Raw genomic sequence first — 23,279 nt, forward strand, 5'->3', positions numbered from 1 at the left:
CAACGGTCATTTCACTTATACACAATTTGTTGGAGACACCAGCGTTTGGAAGAGATCACGAACAAATATCCCATGTACACTCTCATATGGATTTAATGATTTTTTTCACAGGTGTCCAGAGCAATACTTATTCCCCAACCAACATTCATAAATCAGATTATTTACTTTTTATTCCATTGTAGGACCTTGCTGTGCACGCATTTCCTACATTGGAAGTGTAGTCACCGTTGCAAAGTACTTCATTAGCTGAAACAGATTTGGGGCATAGTGAGGGCTGGAAAGGCACTATATAAATGCATGTTTTTCTTTCTTATTGAACAGTCAAAAGCCAACGGCACACGTTTAAAGTTAAAAGAAGATCCTTTGTCTTTATAAAGTATGTTCAAAAAGACAGGCATACAAAGAAGATTTTTGTAAGACATCCATGTTATATCACATGTTGTATTGAGATGTATTCTGAATGGAATGGAACTAACCCATGTTAATGAGAGTATATCGACTTTTCCATTAAATGTGTTACATGTTCTGAAACTACTTAACATTTTTTCTGTATTCTAGAATTACTCACAAAACATTTCAGAAACTAGCTTCCTTGCTCAGAATAACGAGGCCACATCACCTTTGGGTACACCATACCTACATTGAATTATTAGAATTTGAATAGGAGCATTCAACTTTCTGGGTTGGTAGCAATTCCCTGCAGGCCTTTGTTTGATTTTTAATAACACAAATGGAGGGGAGGCAGAGGGAAGTGTTAAGATTCGTAATCTTATAATGGAACAGAACTATATGAAATACATTATACCATGAATAAAAGCCTAGAGGTTTACAGATTCATGAGGAAACAGTCAGTGTTTTGGATATTTTTTAAAAAACCTTATGTTTTATGAAGTTAGAACTTGCATGTTGGTACAGCACTAGGGACTCAGGCTCAATTCTGGCCTTGGGTGGGTGATTGTGTGGAATTTGCACATTTGCCCCATGTCTGCATGGGTTTCCTCCCACAGTCCAAAGATATGTGGGTTAGATTGATTGAACGTGATAAATTGCCCCTTAGTGTCAGGGGGATTAGCAGAGTAAATACATGAGGTTATGGGGATAGGATCTGTTGTCAGTGAAGGCTTGGTGGGCTGAATGGTCTCTTTCTACATCGTAAGGATTCTATAATTCTGTGAGAACTTGCTCCTATACAACTCTGCACTTTCTATAGAATCTAATTACTAATCCTTCCATTTCTCAAATAACGATTAAACGATTGTTTTTAAAAATGAGCAGAACTAGGAAATATTTTTCTCAGTGCCTCAGAACCACGCTGCGCTTTTAGAATGAAGAACGGGGCTGGACTGATTGCCTGCCAAAAAGACATGCTGATGTTAACAGAAGCTGCCTATAGTGGAACAAGCATTCCTACTGCTGCAGGTAACACATGCTGGGAAACCGCTGAATGGAAGCTTTTAAAAGCCAAAAGAGAGTAAATTAATGATTGAACAGCTCCTTCACAAATCAGTGCCCCTCAGATAGCAAGCAGTCATTGCAAACACTAATTGCTGCCACAGGAAGATGGCTACAGATAATGTTTCTGCACAGATCCATGGCTCTTCTCATGCACAGAAACAGAGTGTTGTCACTATGCTGCACTCAGCTTGCCAGGACCACGTTCCATATGTGCCAATGCTGTCACTGCGCATAGGCATGCTGATGGCAGGAGTACATATGCACAGATTCAAAATTCAGCTTTAAGCTGTGGAGAGAAGAGGGCCTGCTTGCTCTCTGTTTCTCCACTGACAGGCTCTCTGCATGTTCACAACAGAAGAGACCGCCAAACGATATAAAAGGCATCAACGGACTCAGCCACCTCGAAATCTGACACACTGCATGGGGAGCCCTTCTTTACCTCTCTGCAGTTTCCTGTCACAAACACCTTTTATTGTGCACCAAAGAGAAGGGCTGTGGCTTACAGCTAGACAATCTGTACTTCGGGGCCTACAACCCCAGTCCGGGTTGGGAAATAGGTTTAAAAGCCTCCGCTGGCCACTGCTCGTTGGTCAAGCCTCTGTTCACACAATATGGAAGTTCATATTCCACGAAGCCCATAGGGAGATCGATCGATGATCCCTCATGGGCTTTGTGGGCATCATGATATCTCTCCCCACTTAGGTCCATGTGTCTCCCTGCACCCCACTTTGAGCAAGTCCTTTGAGGTTTAGCAGTCGGTTTCAGCCCAGGACTCGATTGGTCAGGTGGCATAAACCACACAGTGAACCTTCTTTTCCAGAGACAGCCTTGTAGGCTGACCAACGTGGGTTCCCCCTCAGGTTCTGCTTCAGCTCAGAGGGCCACTTCTTCTGCCTCCGTCTCAGAGTCCATACCTTCACTATCTTGAGGGGCCCACACAGTGTAAGCTTTGAGCTGAGGGCTAGCACTAGCAGCGGCCATCTTCATGAGGTCTGCTCAGGCATGGACTCCCTGGCTCGGAGCTGCTGTAGGGGTTTCTTTAAGGTTTTACCCTAGACTTTGACCTCGTACAATATTGGTCCCATTTTCTCCATAACAATCCCAGGGACCCAACTATGAACAAAACCAAAGTTTCTCATGTGAACAAGATCACCCGTTGCAAAAGTTCTTTCTTTCCCTGCAGAACTTTAATTTCCTTTCTGGTTTTCTTATTGTGACTCCATCCTCTCTGCCATGTTTGGGAAAAGCAGGCTTAATGTGGTGTGAAGCCGTCACTTTGTTAACAGCTGGGACAACCTGTTGTTGTGCACAGTGTAGTACTGTGATCAAACTAAAAATCTTGCCATTTGGTCTCTGTGAATGTTGCCAGTTGTTTCTTCATGCCATTTTTGAATGTTTGAACTACCTGTTCTGCCAATCAATTTGGCAACAGGCGATAAAGGTGCAGTGTGGACATGTTCAGTACAGTTGGACAGCATAAAGTTCTAGAAATCACTGCTAGTAAGGACTGTGCCATTGTCGGAAACCAGGACTTCTGGTATTCCATGTGTACTAAAGCGGTGCCATAATTTCTCAATCACAGCCTGAGAGGTCGAGGAACCCATGCGGTGTACCTTCAACCTCTTGGAGTCTGCATCCACCGTGACTAAAAACATGGAACAATCCCAACCTCAAGATTAAGTCATCACAATCCCTTCCAATGCTGGTAAAGGAACCAAGCTTGTGGGCAACAGGAGATGACTTAGTGCGTCAGCACTGGCTATCCAGGTTCCAGGGTGACATTTTAGAAGATATTTGTAGGTCAATAATAAGATCCAGTGCCGTATCCAAGCAGAGGCAATAGGGGGATTGCACTGTCCTCTTTGGAAAGGCCCAGTAATGGTTTATGGTCGGTATCTATAAAAAAAGTCTGCTATAGACATAGTGATGGAACTTCTTCACACCTGATATGACTGCCAACCCTTTTTTCCTCAATCTGAGAATACCTTAGTTCGACATCCAAAAGGGTCCTGGAGGCATACATGATGGGCTTTTCTAACCCACCTTTCCAGCGATATGACAGCACCACCCCCAATCCCATATGAGGAAGTGTCACCAGTCAATAAACGTTATTTTTGCATAAAAATGGGCAGTAAGTTAGATGACATTCAACTTGAGCAAAAGTCTTTTACCTGTGGAGCTTCCTGGGACCATCTCTGGTATTTTTGCAGCAGGGTGAGCAAGGAGACCAGCATGGAAGGCATGTTTGGGTTAAATTTTCCATAATAATTTACTAATCCTAGGAAGGATTTCAACTCCATGGTGCTCCATCGAGTTGTTGCTTCCTTGACAGTCTTTACCTTATCCACCACTGGGTGTAATCCCTTGTCATCTACTCAGCAGCCTAAATAGGTTACTTCAGCCACTTGGAAAATGCATTTCTCCCTCTTCAAGCAAACTCCCGCTCTAGAAAAACTCTGCAAGACCTCTAAGTTGGGCAGGTATTCTTGTTCCGAAGCCCTTGCGACCAAGACGCTATCTTGGGTAGCCCTTGAAGGATGTTCTCTATAACTATGGAAATTGGCACGTGCTACTGAAACCCTAAAGGGAAAGTGAGTATAGAGTCCCTTATGCATGAGGGATGTTGATCATCACATATTTCCAGCAGGACTTGTCCAACTCAAGCTGAAGAAAGAGTGATTCATGTCCAACTTGGGAGAACATCTTGCCATCTCTTAAGCTAGTGTGCAAATCTTTGATTTGGGATAAGAGGTACCTATTGAGTTTGGCTGTTGATTTATAGTCCCCAGAAAGACAAACAAATTTGTCAGGCTTAAGAATAGGGACTACAAGCGCAGGCCATTTTGTAAATTGCACAGGCCTTATTATATCTAAACTTTCAAAGCACCCTAGTCCAGTTTCCACCTTCTCCATCATGGATTATGAAACTGGTCTTGCTCTGAAATTGCTCACTGTAGCACCAGGATCAACACAGATCATGGCTTGGCCCATTGTATTTTTCCCACGCCCTCTTGGAAAATTCCAGGGTGTCTTCTAATAACTTCATACAATCCCCCCAGGCTTAACCTAAAAATCTCCATCCAGATCTGCCAGAGCCAATCTCACCCAAAAAGGCTTGATCCATTCTGCCCGTACAACAGTTAGTAAAAGACGAGTTAATTATTGCAAGTTTCTGGGCCCATTGTGGTGTCTTTTATTTATAAAGTTTCCCACATGTAGTGGCTAGTCTGGGTTTTGTATCTTCCAACCTCAAAAGTTGATTGCCAGATTGGGGATGCTTATTTTTTTTGCTCTGCGATAATGGAAATTACAGCTTGCACATCGACCTCCAGCTTCAAGGGATGGCCATTCAACATTATTGGGGCCATTCTGTTTGATTCAGTTGTAATGTCCGTCTCTGGGAGAGGAGATACCTGCACGGTACAGGCAGGTACTGACCTTGGCTTTTTCACTAGGCAGCACGCATTTTGTCTGTTCCTGAAACTTTACCTTGACTGTGAAAGTGCTTCCAATAATCCATCTGCTGGCAATGCACTTTTCCGTAGTCTATTGTCTAATACTCTTGGGGTCATCACTGCTTTTCTTTGATTGTCTAGTGGTGACAATAGGGTTGCTAAATCAAAGGGGCCCTTTAACGCCTAATGTACACAAACACTCTCCATTCAGACCATAAGATATAGAAGCAGAATTAGGACATTTGGCCCCTTAGGTCTGCTCCACATTCAATCATGACAGATAAGTTTCTCAACCCCATTCTCCCATCTTTTCCCCATAACCTTTGATCCCCTTACCAATCAAGAACCTATTTATCTCTGTCTTAATTATACTTAATGACCTGGCCTCCACAGCCTTCTGTAGCAATGAATTCCATAAGATCACCACTCTCTAGCTGAAGAAATACAAGTTCAAGACACAGACTTCAAGTTTCCCGAAAAGAGACATAGTGGCATTTTCTTACTGGAGAAGATACTTGACTTATGGCAATTAGAGGGAGAGATGAGGGAAAAAAATTTCCCCTCATCGCTAATGTAGTAATTCAGCTAAATGCCAGTTTTCCATTATCAAACATGCTTTACGGTGCGCCAAAAGATGGATTGTACCTACAGCTTGCAGCTAGGCAGCCTGCACCTTGGGATCTACAACCTTAGTCTGGGTTGAGTAGCAGGTTTAAACCCCCCATGACCGCTTCTCACTGGGTGAGCCTCTGCTTACTGCTCACTCAGTAAGGAAGCTCATACTTCATAAAACCTATGGGGAGGTCTATTGATGATCCCCTGAGGCCTTCGTGGCCAACAAAACACTCCTAATCTGATGCTTTCTCCAGCACCTACAAACCTGCTCCAGGCCCCACACCCTTCCTTTTTCTATGACCTCCTCCAATTCCTGCAACCCTCTATGACTTGCATTCTGGCCACTTAGTATTCTTCGTTGCTCCTAAATCAGTGTCCATGTTTTCAGCTGTTAAATCTCTCGTGCCAAGAATTCACCTCTTTAAATGACTATAAATCTATACATTTTACAATTCTGCTCCAAGTGCACATCAAAGAACAATGCCGCCCAATCATGAGGATTTTAGCAGTGTATCTTTGGTCCTGGTTGCTGCCCATCACTTCAAATGACGTCACCAATTAGCACACTTGAACTGTGCATGCACAAAGCATGCGTAGTATTGGCCGAAAATGCAGCCCAAATTCAAAGAGCCAGCATGAATTGAGGAGGAACGAGGAGGTGTGCGAGCAAGAAGTGGGTGCGAAGGTATGAAAAATACCAGTATGAGCTGAAGGATGAGTGCAATGAAAAGAAGTATGTCAGTGTGAATTGAGAAGGAGTCAAAGGAGTGTCTGTGTCATTGCAATAATCCTGTAAACAATTTTAAATCAATTTACCAGATCTGACAGTATCAAGATGCATCAATATCAATCCACAGTTTCTGCACAAAAATTAAGAAAAATTCTCTCCAACTTTTTTTACCATATAGCAGAGAGCTTATAATAATCATGAAAGATAGATAAGATGGGAGATTTTTGTTTAGAAAAGAGAAGGCTGACCTCACAAATATATGCATACAGCTTTCACTTGTAGGGGAGCACAAAATGAGGTGTCATAAATATAAGATCTTCTTGTTGGCCCTTTCACTCCTTGATAGCGCATAGCCACAGACAAATTCTCTCCATCTAATCCCGTTTTGGGCCAACCTCTCCATGGTTGCCACACTCTGGCGCCTGTTTGGCTACGCCGAGGGAGAATTTAGCATGGCCAATACTTCTACCCTGCACTATAGAATTAGTGAGTGCTGTAATGCCAGGTGCCATTGTTTGAATGTGATATAGAAGTCACATTGTCTGATCAGGCAGTAATGCTGCCAGAGGCAGTGGTACAGATGGTTACAATTTGTCTTTTAAAAAGCATTTAGACAGTTACATGGATAAAACGGGTACAGAAGAATTTGGGCCAAATGCAGGCAATTGGGTCGAGCTTAGGTGGTAAAAACTGGGCAGCATGGACAAATTGGGCTGAAGGGCCAGTTTTCATGCCGTAAACCTCTATCTATGTATAGCCCTTGACTTTCATCTCCTTTTCTGTACTCTGCCTGTGTTTCTTGGTCTACCTTGCCTTTTCTTTCCTTGTGGCTCCATCTGAGAGCTACCGTGTAATGTTGTTCCACGGTTTCCTCAAAGTATGGCCTATCCAATTCCACTTTCACCTTTTGATTGGAGGACCATTGGGTCTTCTTTCGTCACTTCCCATTTTAAATGCAAGACAGAATTCAGGAGAAACCTCTTTATCCAGTGTTGATAGTATGTGAAACCTGCTACCACAAGGAGAATTGAGGTGAACAGCACAGATGCATTTTAGAGGAATCTGTAAAACCATATTTCCTTAGGTGTTCTCCAGTGTTCCATTCACTCACTAGTGCTGCAGTATTACTGTCATAAATGTCAGGTTCCGAAATGTGACTTACAAGAAATGATGGGAAGTAGAGAAAATGCCCACCAATTTCCTATTAACAGCCAACCTAGATGAAAACATTACAGAAATTTAGCAAGTAAAACTCAATAACAAAGCTTAAATTCACCTCCTGTGTTCTGTATGGCTGCGCACATCTTTCACCTTAAGCATTTTTAGGCAATGGAAAAGTCATTATTTTTGAACAGATTGTGCAAATTTCTTATTAACTGGCTGCTACAAAACAACATGCCAATATCACATCAGAAATCAGCTTTCACACAGGCTTGTGGTGATTATGGAGAACCTGGAAGCTATGGCGTAAAGCTGTTTATGCATCTTTAAATTAATGGAAATCAGGTGTGAACCTGATTACATCGCTGACAGGGAAGATCTCATTCTGAGATCTCCCCGGCATAAATCCCATTATGGCTCTCTTGCAAGAGTTAGCAACCATAATGGGGTTTTGCGTGTGTGAACAGCCTAGAAAATCATGGCCAGTGTCTTTAGTTGATGATTAGTTAATGCTGCATGTACTGGGAGGATGCAATTTTGTCAGAAATCTGTATAATTTAAGTATTACCCAAAGCTTGCCGAGTATAGCCTGGGCCAGATAGAAAACAACCTTGGGAGTGTGTTGCATTGCGGAAGTGCTGACTTTTAGATGAGACAGTAAACTGAGGCCCTTTTTGCCTATTCACATTGACCCTAACAGATTCCATGATGCTATTTGAATAAACAGCAGAGGAGCTGTCTTGGCCAACATTTATCCCTCAACATACACCACTGTAACAAATTAATTGGTCTTTTATCTCGTTGCTGTTTGTGGAAGCTTGTTATGTGTAAACTGGCTACAGCTTATAATAAAAAGGAAGAATGAGTGTGCTGCTAAGCACGTTACAACGTGTTCTTTTGTTCTAATACTACAGACTTAAAAGAAGCATTTGATGGCTATTGATTATGCTGAAATAAAACTACAAGAGACTAAATGCAGTGTAATCCTCAAGGCTATAATTTTTAAACTGAGTTAGGCTATGAGCCTCTTATGCTGCTGACTGAGCTGAAACAAGTTGTGCTGTGCTTTATAATTCTGAGACCATTATTATACTATTTCAGGTGATTAGTTTGATAATTGTTATATTTCATGTGTTGACACACAATTCTGATTTCCTTTCTTCATCTGTGGTTAATTAGGAGTTGAACAGATTTAAACCAGTGCCGCATTGTGCTCAAGCAGCCGACAATTTTTTCTTAAAATAGATATTAATTTAAATTTGCAATCTTTGAGAAAGCTTGCAGCAGAAACACACTATAATAATTTCTTCATTAGTTGAAGCTTCTCCTTATTTAGTTCTTTACAAAAGCCCAGATCTGACAATAGAAAGACAATTCCTTATAATGCATGCAGGGAATCATCACAGAATCAGAGAAACCCTACAGTGCAGAGGGAGACCATTCAGCTCATTGAGTCTGCACCGACAACAATCCCACCTAGGTCATATCCCTGTAACCCCACATATTTACCTTGCTAACGCCTCTAACCGATGCATTCCGGGACACAAAGGGGCTATTTAGCTGGCCAATGCCTCTAACCCACACATAATTGGACTGTGGTAGAAACCAGAGTACCTGGAGGAAACCCACGCAGACATGGGGAAAACGTGAAAACTCCACACTGACAGTGACCCAAGCTGGGAGTCAAACCCAGGTCACCAGAGCTGTGAGGCAGTAATGCTAACCACTGTGCTGCCCCTTATTAGTGAGATACAGTGGTGTAAAGCATTGTGAGGTCTTCCACAGTAACAACATAACCTCCTCTGTGATCATCTTCTGGAAGAGTCATTGTCTACTATGACACTGGTTCTCAGTCATCTCCCAGTAGATTCTGTTTTAGCGGCCATCCTTCTGTTAAGGGTTTGTCTTCTGTTGCCTTCTTGCCATTCTTTCATTTTCAAGCATTTCTATCTGAAGTACAATAAAAAGAACTTTCAATTTTCTCCAGGAAGATGACTTAGAAACCTTTCCAAATTTGTTCATTCCTAATCCCTTAGCCCAGCACCCCCAACAACAAGGGCTTTTTTTTGCAAAGTGGTGGGAAACAGGAACTGGGTCTGTTTTGAGTCAGAAACCCTGTCCAGTGTGAAACTGATTAAAGTTTGGATTATTTGAGTATGAGTGCTTAATTGATAGGCAGCTCCATTCAAGAGTCAGTGGGAGGTGAGAACAGAGGGAGTTCAGATGAAGTGTGGAACTCATTCATTCATCTCATGACAGCCTTCACTAAGACTACTGGTTGCTCCAAGAGAGAGATCTGCTTTTTGTGTCAAAAACCTCCAGAGGGAAGAAATACGTTACAGGAGAGATGGAAGCCTGGCATCACTCTCTCTCAAGACAGGACAAACCCTCACTTTATAAATTCTGACCTAGATATAAGGCTAGAGGTCTTGAGAAGAAGGTCTTCCTCCCAGAGGGTGGCATGAGGCCACCTCGTCATGCAGCAAGGAAACCCTCAAATCAGCCTCATTAGCCTCTGCGTCCAGTTCATCTTACTTCCTGGTCCTCCCCCACTGAGCTGACTCCTGCCAGGCCTCATTGTTTTCAAGGTCCACAACTCACTGAAGGATAATGTTATGGAAAATGCAGCATTCCAAGACTGTAGCAAAGAGGGCATCAATGATTGGTGAGATGTAGTGGTGTGCAGCACTGAGGTTTTCCACAACAAGGGCACTGATTCTGTGATCATCTGCTGGAAGAGTCATCGTCTACTTCGGTTCTCAGTCTTGTCCCAGTAGCTTCTTTTCAGGGCTAACCTTCTGTTGAGGCTTTGCCCTTCTTTCCTCTCCCATGTCTTCCTGATGCTCAGGTTTTGTCCATTCCTGTGAAGAGTCTTGTTCCTCATCACCACTGGACCAAATCTGACAGATGTGACCCTACTGTTAAACCTTCCTTTTGGGTAGGTGGCTGCCCAATTATCTTTGGCAGCCTTGCTCCTGCTTCTTCAATGCCATTGGAGTGCTGATGCCATTCAAAGTCCAGGCATGCTGCCAAACCTCCCTACCATCTACACAATGCCAAGAGCACCCTCTTTCCAAGTGTTTAGTGACCCTCTCATGGGGCTGGGGTAGCGACCTGAGGCAGCCATGCATGGCTCCCTGATGTACCTGCTTCTCCCCAGCTGTTTAGAAACTGAATGTTTCTGAAACCTTCAACAAACCCCTCTTCAACAAATTCTAAACAACCTTTTTAAACTGGCCTGACTGGGGAGGGCGGCATAATTCCTGCCCCACTCTCTCTTACCCAAATGAATGCACTGGGGGCAGCTTCTTGAAATCAAAACATCCACCAACATCGCTATTTTCAGCCCCCATTTCCCCCACAAACTTCTTTCCTGCCTATGGGGAGGGTGGTGGCTTTGAAAATTTAGCCATAAGCTCAGACTCACTTTGTGTAATGCTGCAAGAGACCTGCTAAAAATTAATATCATGGAGCGTATATGAATCCAGATATTAAGATTCAAAGGCAAAACTTACCTATACAAGCCTATTTCACAGGACTGGTAGTGAATTGGCAGCTGATATTTCACCACATCTAATCATCTTTCAATTGAAGCTCACAGAGCATTAGTTGAAATTCTTTTTGGAGACCCGTCTCCTAGACATATGGTGGCACAGTGGTTAGCAGTGCTGCCTCACAGCACCAGGGACCTGGATCTGATTCCCGGCTTGGGTCACTGTCTGTGTGTTTGCACCTTCTCCCCATGTCTACGTGGGTTTCCTCTGGGTGCACCGTTTTCCTCCCGTAGTCCGAGAGACATGCTGGTTAGGTGCACTGGCCATGCTAAATTCTCCCTCAGTGTACCGATGAGGAGATTTTCACAGTAACTTTATTGCAGTGTTAGTAAGAACATAAGAACTAGGAGCAGGAGTAGGCCATCTGACCTCTTAAGCCTGCTCTGCTATTCAATGAGATCATGGCTGGACTTTGTGGACTCAGCTCCACTTACCCGCCCGCTCATGATAACCCTTAATTCCTTTACTGTTCAAAAATGTATCTATCCTTGCCTTAAAAACATTCAATGAGGTGGTCTCAACTGCATCACTGGGCAGGAAATTCCACAATCCTTTGTGTGAAGAAGTTCCTCCTCAACTCAGTCCTAAATCTGCCCCCCGCCTTATTTTGAGGCCATGCTCCATAGTTCTAGTTTCACCTGCCAGTGGAAACAACTTCACTACTTCTATCTTATCTATTCCCTTCATAAAGCCTACTTGTGACACAAAAACTTCAAAGGAAAACTTTCAACTAGACACGTTGTCACCTTTATTTGGTTTGAGATTGAAAATCTTGGCAATACTTTCCACGTTAATAGGAAGTAAATACAGGCACAGTGAAAAATCAGCTGTCAATTTATTACAAATCTGTTTCCTGCTGGTGTTGGACCAATTTCATTCCCTCTGACCTGCCAGCCAGCCTCCAACCCCGAAACGTCCGACGAACGTTGCAAGTGGACATGATTTTGAAATATTACAGCTTTTAATACAAGGAGCATTACACCATGAGTGAGAACGTCAGGAATGATTCTCAAACAAAATGATCCCAGGGTAAATCTTCCAACAGTAAACTGGTTTCCAGTTATATTTTCCAAGTAAACGTGATGGATGAGCGCACCTAACTTTGCCACAATCAAAAATTACATCAGCACAGCCTAAGTTACATAGCCATTTATGGAAGCTTAAATGCATTGCTTTCTTAAATCAGAAATGGAATAGCATATCACACTGTAAATTACTTTGAATCACTGCATTGGCAAACTACAACCGTCTCTGCTTGAAATCACCTCTGTTTCTATCAATGGGCAAAGAACACCATTATTACATCAAATTGGGCTCATGGTCCTTTAAAACTTTGATTGTTGTCCAGCATTTTGACTTTGAATGTTGCACATGTCTGGAAAACGCATACAATCTGTCATGAATAACTAAAGCGCAGAGCCATTTTACAATTTAGCTCCAATAAATTAACCCAATAGGATTTATGTGGTTAATAAACACGGAAACTAGTTTGGCATTTTTGTCGTCTGTTTTGGCAACAACTCTTCTAACTGAACGATAAATAAGGACTCTGTTTACTGTCCCGCTAATGATGATGGCTAGCAGACTGAGGGATTCCACCTCAATTCTCTCCCTCAAATCAATTTCATCCATTGTTGCTCAACAAAAGGGATGATTTCATAAATCGGAAGCAGTATTTGAAATCTTTCCACATCCCTATTGCAAATGACATTACTTAATCCAATACACTCTCTCCTAAAATTATATGCACCTTGAAAAAAAAACAGATGACCATTGCAAAAGGAAGTATTCTGGCAAATTAAAATTCAGTTTGTCAAAGAATACATGGGCTAGATTATTCCCTTGCTGTTGGGAAGCACAGATTGGGCCATTTTCCTACATTCTGAAACTAAGCCCATTAACAACTAATTTTGATTTTTGTGAGTCGGCGCAGGCATTCTGCAATCAGAACGTGTGTTCCAAATAAGTGTGGATGTGCCTGTAGGCCTGGAAGGCACGGAGGTGACTGCTTTCCATCTCCAGTCTAATAAAAAGCCCAAGAACAATGGTGCCAGAATGCATCACTTGCCTAGTAAAGACCCTGAAAGTATGAACACTCCACAAGGAAGCTAAGTTTTGACTGCTAAGAACTGTCAGTACTTACGGAATTAAAGGCTAAAACACTGATGGTTTCAGGAAGTTAACAATTAAAGAATACTCCTGCAGTGAACTTAAAACCCATAGTTGTACTCCTATCATGCTGTCCAATACTCATCTCTGACCACTCGACAACACCAGCTTTTTGTTGCTCTCCCCCACATTGTAACAAAACCAACATCTCACACCACAGCTGTGCAAGTGACCACAGGACCCCAGTTCAGCTGCTGCACTCCACACTCCAACCTCAAACCCACCAACAACTCCCCTGACTGCAACCTCAACACAGGAGGCAGGCAACACACTGACCACCCTTATATTTAGACTCAGCATTATCTCAAACCAACTGAGAAGTCATGCTCTGCAAATAGATAAGTCCACTGCAGTGATGGGCATGTCTCAGGGTTGAGTTCACAGGCTCCACCAGTGAGTGTGGCTAACCTCATCAAAAGCTACATGTCACAGCACTGGAGTGTACGCAGGAGCAGCAAGATTTCCTGAGTAGGATGTATGACTGTGTAACTGAGGCAAAAGCAGAATTAAGGGCCCTGAACAGGACAATTTTTCAGGTGGCCCAATGGCAGCTGGAGGGGGATGTCAGCTGTATCCTGCACTCTGAAGCAATCTCACCATCTTTGGCTTCCTCAGCTCCAGTCAGGAGGAGCATTTGTACGCTAGGACCAACTAACCACAGTTGCCCTTGTAGATATGCAGGCAGTGCAGTGGAATGAAGAGCCCCAAAAATTGCCAGCACAACAAAGCCAACTGCCATGGTCCTCACAACCGTACAGCCAGAGACATAAGCAGGCAGCCCCCATCTCCTCTGAGGCAACAACAGGGAGCAGTGCATAGGAATGCCTGAGTGCAGATTACACTGCATTGGTTAGATCATTAAATGGGTTACTGTGCTGTTTAGAACTTTAATGTGTTTAGGAAAACTGCAGATTTAACTCCTTGATTTAACTGAAAGGACAGCAGCATTGTGATAACGTCATTAGGTATCCAGGTGGCCAGGCTAATCCTCTGGAGACAGAGGATTAAATCTCGCTGCAGCAACTGGTTAAATTTAAATTCATTAAATAAATTTGGAATATAAAGCTAATCACAGTAACGGTGACGACTAAACTACTGATTGTTGTAACAACATTTTTGCTCCCTATCTGCTGTCCTTACCAGGTCTGGCCTATATATGAATCCAGACTCTCTGAAATGGCCTAGTAAGTCATTCAGTTCAAGAGCAGTTAGGGATGGGCATCAAATGCTTGCCTTGCCACCAACATCAATACTACAACTATTTACACAAAAGGTCAACATTATTTCACGTGATACTTGGAGACAACAGCCGGGAAACTTTCCATATGTGCTGAGAGTGTTGGGAACAAGTTTAGTTTATCTATCGTCCCTATGAAGGGTTGGGCTTTGTCCAGTGACAGGGACGAATCCTGAGGGAACCATTTGTTGAACCTTGAAGTACTGATGAAGAAAATTGCAGCCTCAATGCAAGCATTATTAGCTCTTTGGCAGCAGTTAGATGGGAAGGCTGGGTGTGGTCAGTCCTCCAATTCCTCCCTTTCACCATAGTGCAGATTCTGCACTTTGAGTTGGGAAACTGCAGAGTACTTTCCCACAGAACCAAAGGTCCTCTTATTTCATTTACGACTTGTTGAATCTGGTGTGGTTTCCACAAGCTGCTGAAACAGTTCTCCCACAATGAAAATACAAATGGGGATGAAATTTGGATTTGCAGGAGTCTTTTATAATGGCAACCCTGACACCACTTCACCCGGCATTGACATAAACCGGCACATTTCCTGCTCTGTAGATAATGGCATCCATCAGGAAGGCCATGGTAAATTTGAAATTGCAGTCCCATATGCCTCTAATGTGAGCCTTGCAATGCGGGTTCAATCAACAGCGGGTCAGGAAAATAAGAGAACACACTTAAGGATTTTCAGAATTAAGAACTTGGCTTAGGGCAGCACAGTGACACTGCTGCCTCACAGCAGCAGGGACCTGAGGTCAATTCCCTGCTTGGGTCACTGTCTGTGCACAGTTTGCGTGTTCTCCCCATGTCAGCACAGGTTTCCTCCGGGTGCTCCGATTTCCTCCCACTGTCCAAAAGACGTGCTTGTTAAGTGCATTGGCCGTGCTAAATTCTCCCTCAGTGTACCTCAACAGGCATTAGAGTGCGGCAACTAGGAGATTTTCACAGTAATTTCAATGTTAATGTAAACCTACTTGTGACTAATAAATAAGCTTTACTGACATATTTCAAAAGTATGTTCATTTTAGTACTCTGAAGGGACTATTTCAGCCCACAATGCCCTAGTTCACACATCAATTAAAACCCCTCCCCTTCCCATCCAAGGGTAGTTGATGCACTTGCTCTTTTACCTCCTCTGTTCCAATCATTCAAGGTCCTAAATACTTCTTCCACCATTAAAAAATTGCCCCTTAGTGTCCTGAGATGCATAGGTTAGAGGGATTAGCAGGTAAATGTGTAGGAATATGGGGGTAGGGCCTGGCTGGGATTGTGGTTGGTGCAGACTCGATGGGCCAGATGGCCTCTTTCTGCATTGTAGGGTTTCTATGCATCTATGAAGAGTTCCCACTGATGTGGATCTGGAGTCACATGTAGGCTAGACAGGGTCAGAACAGCAGATCCCCTTCTCCAAAGGACATTAGTGAACCAGGTGGGTTTTTAATTGAATTCAAATTTCACCATCTTCCCTGGCAGGATTTGAACCTAGGTCCCCAGGAAATTACCTTGGGTTTCTTGTCCAGTGACAATATCACTATGCCACCACCCGTCCTGAAATAAATGGGAACAGCAGAAAAGTACATGGGCATAGCAGAATCATCACTAATAATTGCCTGAAAGAAATGGGACAAAAAAGGTCTGAAATTATTGAACTTGGTATTGAGTCTGTTACAGGAAAGCTGTAAACTGCCTAATTGAAAAATGTGGTATTATTCCTTGACCTTACAGAGAGCTCCATTCAGCAGTCTAGGAGACTGAGGATAGAAAGGTCAGAGTGGAAACTCTGATGCTGGAAGGAGGCATTCTGCAGACGTCCCTCAATTTGGATTTGGTCTCTTGCTGTTGAGAAGATAGCATCATCAGCATTGAATGAAGAATATTAAATTGGTTATAAGTACAACTAAATGGTGGTTTCATCTGGAAGAAGTGTTTAGGACCTTGGATGATTGGAACAGAGGAGGGAAAAGAGCAAGTACATCGACTAACCTTGGATGGGAAGGGGAGGGTGGGAGGAAACCGGAGCACCCAGAAGAAACCCACGCAGACACGAGGAGAATGTGCAAACTCCACACAGACAGTGACCCAAGCCGGGAACTGAACCCAGGTCCCTGGAGCTGTGAAGCAGCAGTGCTAACCACTGTGCTTCCATGCCACCCATACTCTTAAAATGCCCTCTGAAATGGCCTAAGAGGTCACCCATTTCAAGGGCAATTAGGGATGGGCAATAAATGCTGGTCAGTCCATGAACAAACTTTTAAAATTTACAGCTCCTTCAGAGGCACTTAGTTACTAGTTCCTTCACCATCTCCTTTCGCCTTGCACCATCATCCTCTTTGTCATTTAATTTTCCTGTCTTCCACTCTATCACAGACCTTCCCTTTTATTCTTCACCCTGTCCCACTGCCCTTCTGTTTGTGTTTGCCCAAAACCTAACCTGTCTCTACTTTTTTTTTTATTTCTGACAGAAGCTCATTGATCTGAAAGGTTAAATCCGTTTCTCTCTCCACAAATGCCACCTGATCTGCTGCGAATTTCCAGCATTTTCTGCTTTTTATTTTAACTATTGCGGTACTTCACAGCTGGAACACAAGGACCTGCTGACAGGTCTAAAGCTATTTGATTTTATTGGTCCAAGAAATTTAAGCTTTATTTTAAATCTGCAGCAGGAATCCTGTTGACAAGGTAATGGTCCTGAAAAATTTAACTGCATCAATGCCTTATGATGAATGTACTTGGATCATGGTGCATTGGCACTGCACTTACCACATTTCACCACCTAGTTATTCTTCGCTTTGCCACTAAATTATTTTGATCATGTAAAGCTGCTTCTACACTCCAGCTAAATAGAATCTAATTACAAGATTTATTTGTAATGCCAATTACTACCACATTAGATTGAACCTTATGAAAAATGATGCAAAAAATGTTGATAAAACATTTTAATTCCCCCTGCTCCCATTTATTTTATTTGCTATGTGGGCATATAGCACTGTTGTGTTGCAACAAGCCATTCTGTATTCATTATTTTTCCCCACACTTCAAAGATTTATACTCTCATTTCCTCTCTTGAACTATCAGCTAATTAACAACTAAGCTGATATGAACAAATCACTTTCCCAAACAAACTGATCCAGGTTGGAGTTATCCATAAGCAGAAATTAAATCACAATTTAATGTTGCTTTAATAATTTATTGAAAACCTTGAAACAAAATATTCTCAATTTTATGCCACCTCTGCACTTGTCCAAAACCAAATCTGTGGACATAAAATAAATCCATTGTAGAGTATAGAAAATATATTATATATCAATGCTATTTGTATGTGGCGTAAAGAGAGAATTACTGGGCCAAGTAACCCATTTCTGTACTGTAAATATCACTTAATATGTATAAGTATTATTTCACCTTAAAGTTTATTACAGCATAACAATCAAAGAATAATAAATGAGATGCTGCATATTAAGATGGTCCTATTAATTGAAGTCAACAAGATATATCAATACTTAGTTTGCTCACAAAGATGGTTACACTGATGTAGAATTACAACATTACAAAACTGCTTTTCACTTTTAAAAAAATAGTCCAAGGAGGCAGGATTTGATATTTTTTGTAATGAAAACTATTATTAAACTGTTTGGTAGGACTGAGTATGAATATTCCTGGAAAGAGAAACATGTTGTAAACTTTTTATTTTGCACTCATCAGGTCAAATGCAAAGAGCCATTTGATGCAAGCAAAGGGAATATGTTCAAGCTTTGCATCTTTGTTGAATTACTAGGCAGCCAATCATTCCCTGCTGTTTTCTCCATGACAACAGTTCAACCAACCAGAGCTTCAACCAACCATAACTCTTTTCTCCTGTAATATAAATTGCTGAGATTGTTTGGAATCCTTTGTTCTGATGGGTGAAAGACGAAACACTTCGACAACATGTCACTCTCTGCAGAAAACTATTTTCCACAAAAAAAATTTTAGTTTTCATTTTTAAACTTCTGAAGTTCATCCTTTCGACTGAAAGTGGAAGTTACTTGGTTTTTAATTTATCTCCAAAGGCTGTTAGAATTCATCCAGTGAGCTATAGAGTAGGGTGGTTGTAAATTTCATCCCCAGTCTATGCTGAGTTAGTGGATCTCTGTTCTTCCTAGAAAATTGGTAGGGGAAAATAAAATATTGAATCATAGGCTCAGATCTTCTGGACTCACACCCACCAGAAGATGCGCCAAGGGATCTCTCCCAAGTCCTAATGCAAGGACTCTGCAAGAATTGCCCAGGAAGTTTCAACTTCCGATGGGCAACATTCCTGCTCCACCCCCTGAGTTAGTGAGAAGCCAAGATGTGGAGATGCCGGCGTTGGACTGGGGTAAAACAGAAAGAAGTCCCCCAATACCAGTTTAAAGTCCAAACAGGTTTATTTGTAGCAAAAGCCACAAGCTTTCGGGACAGCCTGTCTCTTTATTAGGTGGCTGGGAGTTCCACCCTCCCAAATCTGAAACTCTATCCAGCTGGCACCATACCCATCCTAATCATCCTAGCCATTTATCTCACTCACACTCTAATGCACTGAAAAGCAATTTAAATGTCTCAGTCAAAAATACAAAGTCCCAGTGTTGGGTAAAAAAATAAGAGCAAGAGTGACAATTCAACGTATTCTGCCCATGATTTATAAGAACATTTGAAAGATACTGTGATTGAAATTGAGATTATTTTACCTCCAGAGTAACGCTATTAAATCAAATCATATTGTGTGCCAGACAAAGGAATACTTCAATTCAGCAGCCAAGTTACAACACACTGCTCAAATCTAATTTTCAAGATTTCCTTTGAAAGAGATAATTTCACAGCACTTGAACTAGACGTAATGCTGATTTTCAAAGTTTTGATTCGCAATTATTTTTGTTTAATATGCATCACACTGCCACTAAAAGTCAATTTATTGTGTTGTGTTGCTGGTAGGAGAAAAGAAAGTTCAGAAAGTTAGATTAGATTTTGACCACGAAATTTACAAGGAATAATGTGATTGATTCCCAGATTTGGATGTACTGTACTACAACAATGAAAAGACCTTGGGTCAGTTAAAATTACATAGAAAACTATTCTCTAAGACAAAAGCAGTTTGCAGTCATGTAATGCATTTTTAAACTAAAATGCAGCATTTTTTTTAAAACAACACACAAAAAGAAAACTGCAGGTAAGCATTCCAACTAACTCTTTAGTGTCAAGTCCTTCAAGTTTGTAGGATCATAAGAAATAGGAACAGGTGTAGGCCACTCAGCCCCTCAAGCCTGCTCTGCCATTCCATAGGATCAAAGCAGATCTGGCATTTCCTCACATCCACTTTCCTGCCTGTTCCCCATAACCCCTGACTCATCAAAAATCTATCTCAGCCTTAAATATACATAATAACTCCTCCCCCACAACTCTCTATGGCAAGGAGTTCCAAAGACTCACAACCCTCAAAGAAGAAATTCCTCCTCATCTCAGTCTTTGCCACCCCCCGTGTTCTGAGACTATGCCCGTTGGTCCTAGACTCTCCCATGAGGGGAACCATCCTCTCAGCAAACCTGTCAAATCCCTTAAGAATCCTATAAGTTGCAATGAGATCACATCTCATCCTTCTAAATCCCAATGAGTAGAATCTCAACCTGTCTAGCCCTTCCACATAAGGCAATCCCTCCATATCAGGGATCATCCTAATGAACCTTCTCCAAATTGCCTCCAATGAAATAACATCTTTCTTTAAATAAGGAGGCCAAAACTGCTCACAGTACTCTAGATGTGGGTCTCACCATGTACAGTTGCAGCAAGACTTCCCTACTCTTATTTCAAGGGGGTTGGAGTATAAGGGCTAATCTAAAGTTAGAAATTAATTTCCAATATCAATATTGCATTTTATAAAGTCAGAGGAAGAAGCCATTCGGACCATCAAGTCCATGTTGGCTTTCAGTAGGGCAATCCAATCAGACCCATCCCCCATTTATCTCCATAGCCCTCCAGATTTGTTTCTCTTAATTATAATGCTAAAGGAACTGCTCAGGTGTAATTCTAATTCCTTATAATAGTGAAAAATAATCTATTTAGGATGCGAATAAAATAAACACCTATCTGCTAATCCAATCTTCCCCACATCGGTTCAGCTGGAGACAGATGAGACTGAATTATCACCTTCCTGAAAAGGGATTAGGCTGCAACTAAAAACATGAAAAAAATTGGAAACACTCAGCAGGCTGATGGAACAGCAAAAATAAGTGAGATCCTGAGGAAGGGTCTTATGAACTGAAGCATTATCTGACTTCTGATTCTCCACAGATGTTGCCTGATCTGCTGAATAATTCCAGCTCTTTTTAAGACTTCCGAGTTCCATTCTAATTTGAGGGAACCTGTGGTTAGGTGACCACCGCCACAGCCACCAATCTCAGAAGCCTCAAAAATCACATCATTAAAAAGGACGGGGAGGACGAACAGCAATTTCCTCATACACTTGTGGCAATATAAAATCCAATTTCCATTGTTTGTTGAATTTGCTGTACGGAAGCCATCTCCTGCTCAGGGTCGCAGAATTGTCAGTCCAACCTTCTTTCACAGGTATTTTGTGATAGAACTGTAATATTGATGACTCTGTCATTGATAATGTGCAAGTGTACAGCCCCTCCAGTTACTAAAGTTTCATTCTACAAGCTACACAGAAGCTAAATGCCTTGAGCTTCTCTAAGTAAATTTCATTAACAATTATAGCACTACAATAAATCCCACTGGTACCAAAAAAATGTTGCAATGCAATGTAAAGCACAACCCTTTCCCTTTAATGTTAGATGCGCCCAGTTCCACGGTCACACAGTGTCAATCAAATTTAGCAGAATGACAGTTGGGAAAGTTTTTTGTCAATGTCATATTAAAATAAAAGTATCACCGCTGATGTTGGAAAGAAATAAAAACTTAAAAATCCAAACTTAGATATTTCCGAAGTCCACAAGTGTAAGCAGAGGTTGCTGTGCAATTCTTTGGAAAAATTCCACTTGTACAGATGCATTACATTAACCCACTTGTGATTTCTTCACTCATGGATTATAAAATCAGGGTCACTTATGGATTATCTACATCCCACAGTAACCTCGAGGTAGTCGCATCATCGCGCCCGAGATATTATCTTGTCCAGAAATAGATTTAATGACCAGACATAATGACTGGCCAGGAATTGAACAGCAATGTTATTTATCTGCAGACAAACAATATCCTCTATTTTTGATGTGATGGATGAGTGCAGGATGAAATGTGTACTGCATTCAAACTAATGTCATACTCACACGGTTTGGTTGCTAAGTAAAGCAATTTATATCAGCACTCACCTTTGGTGCAAAGTAGCTAGATGCAGGACAAAAGACTGTCCATGTAGTTATCATTCCAAACACGTTCATTTAAAACAAGCCATATAATCTCCTGAAAATTGGGGGCTATTAATGCAGCATCAATAGACACCATTTGCCACTAAAGATGACGACATTTATTTACTCTTTCAAGGTAAACATTAATTAACTAAGCTGCTAATTATCACAGTAACTATAAATTCGTCGACCGCCAGGTTAGATAATTAAGGGCCCGCGTAATCATCCATATTACTTTACAAAAGCAAAATACTGCAGACACTGGAAACCTGAAATTAAGAAAAGTGAAAGATGAAAATAATCAGGTCAGGCAGCCTCTTTCCAGAGAGAAAAGGGTCATCGACTTGAACCATTAACTTTGCTTTTCTCTCTCGAAAGAGGCTCCCTGTACCAAGTGTCTCCAGTATTTGCTCTTTTAAATTCTGCACGTTACTTCAGTCCATCTAAGGCAAAGTGAAAGTTAGCAATCGATGCTCTCCCCTGTGTCGGATAGGCTACTTCAATCCAGCTCTGTGGCTCCTGAATAACACCAGTTGAGCAATTAGTATCACCATATGGACTGCCTGTTGCTGTGATGAATGCTTTTGCGGTGTCTTAAGGGTGGGCAAGAGCCTGCATTATTTTGAGTGCACCCACCATTTTTTTTAAAAATCAATCTCTTCACTTGAGTCCCTGTGACACTTGAGGCATGGTTACACCCGGATTTGCTCCAGGCTGTCAAACGAAATTGGGTTGCTTTAGTTTGTGAGGGTTTTGTTTTGGGGGGGGGGGCAGATGCAAAAATGAAATACACAAATAACTCCCCCATGGGTCTTCGATCGGCTGCTCCCTACCCCTTCAGGAGCAGATGGACCACCCTCCTCCTCTCCCACACACACACCTGCCCATAGATATTGATCAAATCCGTCCCTTAAGCAATTTTCTAAAGCGTTAAGCAAGTGCACCAAGATGTGAAATGAGATGAAATCAGAGCTGTGAACACCTGCAACGCCTGGCATCCACTCACCAGTTCTCCTGCATCCATTCTATGGCTCCCCTCTCATCGAACTGTTTCTCAAAGTCATACTCCTGAAGAGAAATCACTGACATGTTCATGTTCATCCTCCTCCTCCTCCACCTTCTGGCTCTTTGGTTTCCTCCCCAATTTCCACAGAGAATTTTTTTTCTCTTTCCCTCCTCCCCCCCTCACACACCAAAAAAAATTAGTCAATTCAACAACAAATAAATATATCAGCGTGGGGGGGGAGGAGGAGGGGGGGAAGACAGGATAAAGGGTAGGGATGGAAGAAGCGGTTGACAGTGTTGTGGTGCTGAGGCGGCGCGATGACTTTGAGCGGCGCCGATTAAAGGACAAGAAGGAGGGGTTGGGGGCGGGGCTCGGACTGGACCGCGCCGCGCCGCGCCGCGCCGCGCGCCCCCTCCCCCTCCGCACGCGCGCGCGCGCACACACACACACACACACACACACAACCCCGGCTCGCGCTGGCCTCCCAGCTCGCGCCCTCGTCTTCTCTTCCCACGCCTGCGCACACA

General features: G+C 42.3%; 1 protein-coding gene across 1 annotated transcript in view; it reads right to left on the reverse strand.

Annotated features, from left to right (window-relative positions):
- The window catches only part of LOC145360382 (very long chain fatty acid elongase 6-like), a 76,838-nt gene extending 53,778 nt beyond the window's left edge, over positions 1-23,060 (reverse strand). The window contains exon 1 of the mRNA XM_080215575.1: positions 22,753-23,060. Within this exon, the coding sequence (XP_080071701.1) occupies positions 22,753-22,847 (95 nt within the window). The 5' untranslated portion in view covers positions 22,848-23,060. The remainder of the gene's footprint in view (positions 1-22,752) is intronic.
- Positions 23,061-23,279: the final 219 nt, after the last annotated feature.

The sequence above is a fragment of the Carcharhinus amblyrhynchos genome, chromosome 31 (genome assembly GCF_965287045.1).
Source record: "Carcharhinus amblyrhynchos chromosome 31, sCarAmb.v2.hapA, whole genome shotgun sequence".
Lineage (NCBI taxonomy): Eukaryota > Metazoa > Chordata > Chondrichthyes > Carcharhiniformes > Carcharhinidae > Carcharhinus > Carcharhinus amblyrhynchos.